The sequence below is a fragment of the Durio zibethinus genome, chromosome 2 (assembly GCF_047325235.1).
Source record: "Durio zibethinus cultivar Kanyao isolate XHJ-2024 chromosome 2, ASM4732523v1, whole genome shotgun sequence".
Classification (NCBI taxonomy): Eukaryota; Viridiplantae; Streptophyta; class Magnoliopsida; order Malvales; family Malvaceae; genus Durio; species Durio zibethinus.
The window spans coordinates 4,783,990-4,791,857 of NC_143163.1; the positions used below are offsets into that span (position 1 = coordinate 4,783,990).

At 34.8% G+C, this 7,868-nt stretch overlaps 1 protein-coding gene across 1 annotated transcript; it reads right to left on the bottom strand.

Moving 5' to 3' along the window:
• On the bottom strand, window positions 1-913 carry LOC111308987 (uncharacterized). The gene has a single exon (XM_022907724.2). It carries the CDS (start codon window positions 845-847, stop codon window positions 146-148), a length of 702 nt encoding a protein of 233 aa, XP_022763459.2. The 5' UTR covers window positions 848-913; the 3' UTR covers window positions 1-145.
• Between the last annotated feature and the right edge of the window lie 6,955 nt (window positions 914-7,868).

Below are 7,868 nucleotides of genomic sequence, written 5' to 3' on the forward strand. Positions count from 1 at the left end.
TTTGGATCAAATGTACGTCTAACTTCTTTATTTATTGACTATAATTAAGTACAAGAGAGCTAAAGCTTATTCATATATGCCTTTTTTTTTTTTTTTGGATAAATAAAGGCTTAACCATGGGCTGCTTGCTATAGCTATGATATGTCTAATTCCTTGGCTGGTTCTTGTAGTCGCTCCACAACTGATCAACAGTCTTGCCAAGTAGCTGAAAAAAGAAGTCAGTACTGTAACCATCTCTCATCTTCTTGTTAAGCTCTGCTACAAATCCAGTTCTAAGACCTTCACAATACTCCAAAAACCTGGCCGTAACAGAGTACCCGTCGTACCAATTATTACCTTGCCCTGGCTGTGCCCATCCACTTGGAATGTAATTAGCCTTCAGCCTTACAAAATCTGCAATCCCTTCAATCAATCCTCCAAGAGTCTGGTCTTGTTGCCCATTCCCGTTCCATTGCCATACGTGAGTCATCTCATGGTAAAGCACCCCATTGAATTCCGGCTTCAGTTGATCGCCGCTAAAAGCTTGGATATGTTTATCGCTTACATAAATCACATTGTTGCTTGTAGCTGCGGGAACTTCCGGAGGCAAATTATCGACGACAAAAAGGCTTACGGTTGGAATATTGTTCTTCCTGTCAGCCGGATCGGTTTGTTGGAAAAGATCCCAGATGAATTGAGAGGCCAATTCCATTTGCTGTCGGGTGTATTCTACTCCAAGCTGGTTGCCAAATACGATGCCTCCAGGAGTTGTAGCAGCCTGGTTGCTAACAACGTAATCGACTGCTTCCAGGCCATGTAGGGTTGCTAATGCTAGCAGTGAAACAAGGAAGAAAACTTGGTGAGCCATGGGCTTTCTGTGATGGTGTTGCTGGTGTGAATTATTGATGGTTAAACGTTTATATAGAAATTGCTGTATTACCATTCTAACATGTTTAGTCTCCAGTGAAATATTGCTGGAAGCTTCCCCCATCATTGAAATTGTTTCCAGCTTTGACGAGTCATTAAACTTGGAAAAGTAAGTTGCCCATTTGACCTTCGATCCGCTAAAAGTCTAAGATGGGTGGCGATTTTTTGTAAAGATTTCTTATATCCCTTTCGGTCTTCAATGTTGTCTAGTTCAAATTAATAGGTTTGAAATTTAAAGTACCTTAAATAAGAAAATGATGTAAATATTATTTTAAAATTAAATTAAAATTTTTAATTTTTTGTGAAGTCATGCATGTGTTTATTTCTCTTTAAGAGTATTAAGGCTTGCGGTTTGAATAATTTCTTTCTCTTTGAATTTTTTTCATATGTATGGAACAATTTTGATTCATTTTTAATTGAATATGATTTTGGAAAATGAACAAAAGTTTAACAACGAAAGCAACAATTAAAACAGGTTTAATGATAAAACAATTTAGATTAAAAGAAATTATTCCAAACACATCCTCTTTCACTTTATGAAATTCATGCCTAAAGTTGTACGTTTTCTACCACATCAATTCTTTAAAAAAAGTGCTTTTAAAAATTGAAATCATCTTCGTGTTGTAATTGAAAAATACCATTGACAAAATTCACAGGTTTTGCTTCGGGTTTATTATTTGCTTTTTAATTATTTTTTTCAATACAAAATAAAAAATAAACAAATAGTAAAAAGTAGAAAATAAAAACACCAATTAAACGAACCATAAATTTTGGAAGTAAATTTGATGAATATACAAATTTAAGTGACCTTAACCTCAGCTCTTTTAATGATTAAATAACGATGTTGATTTCGAATCATTATCCTCCCCTCTTCACTCACTAGTGTAAAAGAAAAAAAAAATTAAGTGGGCCTTCAAGCAGCATGGGCCAATTCAGGCTTGTAGAACTATCTTTAGTACCTGGCCTTCAAATTAGCTGCTCTTACAACAAATTCTAGCACAGTGGATATGGTTGCAATGAGTGTCCAAATCTGTCAAAACTAAAATACAGGCTGGGCTTCAGCCCTTGGAAATTGGGTATTTTGCTTTTCTTATGGAAATTTGATAGAAATCAGATTTGGAAAAAATGAAAAAGAAACAACCAAGTCCATTGGGAGAATGTCCTCCTTGGATTAATGGTTGACGGTGTATATCTTTGGTTAATTATACCGTGTGTATACAGAATAATACCTCATATCTAACAAGAAAAAAAAGATTGGTTTTTTAATTTGTTCTCATTATAACAAGAACATGAAATGCTGATAACAAATAATTTTATAAGATCAACAAGGGTTGACAGAAGTAATAAAAAACGAATGCTCGATGCATTAACATTTAGGTTTGAATTCTTTTACAATTTTTTGTTGATAAACAATTTATAAATCCGAAGAATATGTTATGATGAAGTGACATTCATAAAGCTGACGTGGTTTTTTTTTTGCAAACACCTATGGTTTTTTACGGTGAAAATGTTGTCGATTTGACTGTCATTCTATTTCACAACTACATATTTATGACAAAATCATGTTTCGTAAAGGAAACGGAAAAAAAAAAAAATGTTAGTCGGTTCACTTGTATTCCAGCTGTTCATTTTTTCATGGATGGATACCTAAATAATATAGTATAGCACTTTTTTCTCCTTTCTTTTCTCTCTTTTTCTGTAATTTTTAAAACAAAGAAGGAGAAAGTAAGAAGGGTTGACCATGAAAAGTGCTTGATAGCTCATACTACTAAGCCCTTGTTTGCTTTTAGGAGTACGCCTTATTTGAACAGAGTTTTCTGTTATATTTGGTTGTTGACAATCTTTTGAATAAGAAAAGCTTTAATTGTTCCTAATATTCTATTTTTGTTAAAGAATTGGTGTTTAAAACCAAGAGTAGAGTGGGAACCAGGAACAACCGACCAAGAAATATGAGGACATTGTGGCAGCTCTTTCTTTTTACTTTTTTTTCTTTTTTTCGTTTCCTTTTCGTTCAAAATTTTTTATGCCCTGGTTGGAATAAGAGAGGTATGCCATACACTGTAGGCCATGCTGACGATAAGGCAAGAGATTCATTTGTAGATATTGTCAACCGCGCATATATATATATATATATATATATATATATATATGCAATTGGAAATCAAAGCACATTCAACATTTTGAGTGGTTTTAAATTAAATTTAGTATATATATATATATATATTTATGAAAAAGACTTTAATATGAGAATAAGATCAAAAAAAGTTATGATAGGTAAAATTTGACCTAAACTTATTATAGATGTTACTTTTCGAATAAATCAATTAAATTAAGTTTTAAATTCTAATTAGTATATCTTTTCACATGTAATTAAATATTATAACAAATGATTTAAAACAAGGATCCACTTATATATATTTATTTATTTATCTATTGATCTTTCATAAAAGATACCAATCTAACAATATGGGCAATCCCAAATGTAAATAAAAATAAATAGAAATTCAAACTATTACATTGATTTGTATGATCAGAAAATCATTAACATTACATGAACATCAAATGTATATATATTTTGTGTAGCAAGTGAAAGGAAAAAAAAAACGTGAAGAAGAATAAAGAAATGAAAAAAAAAAAAAAAAAACAACCCTAGACCCTTTCAAAAACACCAACTCTATGACTTCTTTTGAAAACCACACAGGTTGCTCGGGGGCTGTATGCAAGAACTTGGCCACTTGAGTACCTCGTGTAATCTCCTTCATTAATATTGTAACCTGAACACTCGCTTGAACACTACGAGAGTTATGAGCTTGTGATGGAAGAAATATTGTTGAGCACGGTGATGGGTGCCATCAATGGCCTGGGCCACTGTGGCTGGGACCAGAATAAGCTCTTCTTATACTAAAGCCGGCCTTTATAGACAAAGAAGAAGAATCCTGATCATTTAGGAGTCTTGAGCCCTCAGCATGCAAAGAGTTTAAGAGCAACATAAAGAAGATGAAGATCAAAAGGAGATTGATAACTTGTATAAGATAGCCCGAACTCATTTTCTTTTTAGCTGCTTTGATAGATGGCTTAGGCCTCGACGATGTTCAAATATGACATAGGGGTTTGCAATGTCAAGCGTAGAGTTATATATCTAAAGGTGGTAGGAATTGGGAGCCACTGCATAGTTTGTTTGACCTTTGTAATTTGTAACTCAAAAGCCAACGGGTACATTTTTCAGAGGTTTGAAATCTGGGTGTCGGATTGGCATAAAAAAGCTGGGGTATTGAAAACGTATAACCCACGGTTTTGACTTGTGAGATTTTCTTGGAGATGGAATATGAATAAGCCAAATTGTTAGACATGCGGGAATAGAATTAAAGGTTGGTGAGCCATGTTTAGTATATTTAAAGAATTTTTATTTAATGCATCATTAATATATAAAATTTATATATTATCAATATATCAAATAATTAAATCTCATTAATAAATAAATATTAATTTTTAAAATAAATATAAAAATTAATATATTTTTAAATTTATTTATTAATAAAATATTATTATCTAATTCATTTCATTTACGAAACTGATAATTTAATTTTGTATATAAAATTTATACACTTATAGTCCATAAATATAAATTCATAAATTCATATGTTAGGAATAATGGTTTGGACTTTAACATTTTCAATGCCTCTATTCCTCACTCAAACCTACTCCCACTGTGCCCGCCATCTTCCCTTTCACATTAGTCAAAAACCTCATAAATGTAAACGAGCTTGCCGATCTGTAGGGCGAGTGAATTTTTTTCATGGGAATATTTGTTGTTTGAAGTAGATGGGTATGAAACATAAACCCAATTTTTTTCCCAAAGCAAATAAAATCTCCTCAACCTTGTCTGCTAGTATCTATGAACCTCATCACTGAACTCGAATTAATCGTATGTTTGTCTTCAATGAGGGCACAAATAAATTCAATGCGCTTTCAGGGATGAACATCAGATTCACAAACTTTTTTACAGGATTTAGTACTTTTCAATGACGAGAGCTCGCCTACTCAATTGACAAACTAGACCAGTGACGTGCCTAATGTGGCACGCCAAATCACCAAAACACGCAATGGCGAAGCCATAATTACAGAAGAAAATAACTTTCGCTAAGTAATTTTTCAAGGAACAGCATTGGATATGAACAGAAGCCAGGATTTCCACCACTTACGTGGGTGCGGGTGGGTGAGCCACTTGGGTCAAGCCCCAGGTACAGCAGATAACTTGGGTTGAATTGAATTAGTCCATCCTCCAATGCTGGGGAACTCCGAACTCCTGTGAATGTTTAAAGTTGAAATTGTTAGAATAAATTCGGTTACTCATCGAGCAGAGGTTTCATACACCAAATCAGATGGTCACTGTTTCATGTTTTAAAGAATAATTCAAGGGGCTCTTATATTTAAAACATATAAAAGAATGCCTAGTGATGAATGTGCTTCCAAAATATATGAAATAATTTTACAGTCCTGTTAAGCAATAAGTTACCCAGGTCCAAGAAACACAAAATGCACCTCTAAGCAAGGTGGCCGGGAAGCATTCTCGAGCTTGTATCCAAGTTTCTTTGCCTCTTGATAGAACAATGGGATAGATCATTTTGATGAGTAAAACACCACTTCATCAATCATTGCTCATTGCATATCCTGAAGTTAGTCTGTTCTCAAAGTATTAACAATGCAATTTAGAAATCCGGTACCTACCAACATTTCATATTTGACCAGATTAATCGAGATAACAAAAATATTGATCTTCCCCCACAAAGAGAAAAATATTTCTATCAGCCATTTTTTTTTTTACAGATATCCACGATGCAGATTAAAGCAATCATATGAACGAATTCTCTCCAGAGATCCACCCTAATCTACAAGCACATGAATCTTAGCGAATGAACTCACAAAGCTGAACACAAAGGCACTCCTGAAAGGCTTGCTTCCAAAGGCTTCAGTGTTTGGTATTTAAGCACCAATAAAACTTCAAGCAGCACACGCAAAATGAAAAGATCCCAAATCAAATCACTCATGATCTGGGTGCTAACCAACCATCCAGAATCTGTTGTTACCTCAAGAATCACTAAAAGCTCAATAAGGAATCACGATCCTGTCAAAGATTTTGGAAAATTCAAATCAAACTAGTTACCTTGTGTAGCACTCTTTGTATCCAATCAAAATGACTCGAGGGAAAGTTTTGGAGCCATTTAGATCACCAAGTTTAATTGATGGTGCCCAGTTTCAACAGCCCAACTCACACAAAAGAATAGTAGGAAAAAAATGAGAAAGAAAGTTACCACTTAATTGCATACAGAGAGAATAAGAGCAGAGATAGTTTAACAGTATTATGATTATTATGATTAGACAATCTGTATCAAAGCTACAATGACAAAAGAAGAGATTAGACAAAGAAAAATGATAAAGAAATGCTAATGATTTAGCAGAACATATGTCCTTTAGACTCCGAATGTGCTGTGGATCGAGCACAAGATACTTTGATGAGGCTTTACCAAATGTAGTTTTAGAACATGAACAAAGCATGTGAAGAAAAACGGTAAATTAGAAAACAAAACAAGACTGATCAATCACACATCACGTTGATCAATTACCTATAAGAAAAAATTAACCTATAGAGATGCATAAGAAAAGCTGTGTCAATGGACATGGAGTGAAGTCCACACCTATTGAACAGGATATTTATATTAAAGGCCAGCCAGATTCACGATAGAAAATGCTAGAGTGGAAATGTATATAGATGGAGAGTGCAAGGACTTTAGACTGTTATATATTTTTAAGTTATCAAAATTAGAATGTAAGCTTGCCTATAAACCATGGAATCACAAGCTACACAGCGATGAAGTGATTAATGTCTTTCTTGATTTTCTTAAAGTGCAAAAGCTGAATGAAGGATCAATGTTGACATCTAAAGAGTCCTATGTATAGTGGCACTACTTGTTTAGGCAGAGCCAACAAAATTAATAAGCTGAAGAATGTCATATGTGGGAGAACTGCACTGCATTTTAACTTGGTTGAGCTCAATCACCCCAATCACCAAAGGGAATAATATAGTTAAGTGACTCCGAAATATAAATGCCCAATCAGTCAATGTGTGCCAGCTGGACAGCTATATATTTTTAATCAATGTTTTGAAACCTGAATTCAAACATCATTTTGATGTTTTAAACAAAATGATAAATATAAAATCTACAACCAACAAAAAAAAAAAACTACAAAACTATAAAGTAGTATACATACATAAAGGAACAAGGACAACAACAAAATACTACAAAAACTTTTATCCTCTTCCACAAAGGACAATCTCAATAAAGTACAAGTGTCACGGGTCGAGACTTAAGTTCCGAACTCGCGCAGCTCCGAGACCCGAGCATCCACTCATCCGGCGTCTCAGATCAGCCTAACCATCATGGTTCACACCCTTATGAAGTATTGTCCGCTCTAATCCCCCAGGACTCACGATTTTATCCTACAAAGGCGTCTTACAAGAAAGAGATGGTGTAAACCCTTTTATACCCCAGTGACTCTTATTATGTGCAATGTGGGATTCAGGACTCCTCTTTAGGTCCGTTACATTCTCCCGCACCTAATCTCGTGACGCCCTCGTCATGGACGTTGGCCACCCTGTCTACCTCCTTCGAGGTGCTTGACGTGGATCGAATGATATAGGACTGACTCTGATACCACTTGTCACGGGTCGAGATTTAAGCTCCGAACCCATTCGGCTTCGAGACCCGAGCATCCACTCATTCGACGTCCCAGATCAGCCTAACCGTTATGATTCACACCCTTGTGAGGTATTGTCCGCTCTGACCCTCTTGGCCTCACGATTTTATCCTACAAAAGGTGCCTCATAAGGAAGAGATGGTGTGAACCCTTTTATACCCCAGTGACCCTCTTATTATGTTCAATATAAGATTCAGGACTCCTCT

What these genes read in the sequence shown, in the direction of transcription:
- LOC111308987 (XM_022907724.2), bottom strand. Translation starts at nt 847, where the DNA reads ATGGCTCACCAAGTTTTCTTCCTTGTTTCACTGCTAGCATTAGCAACC.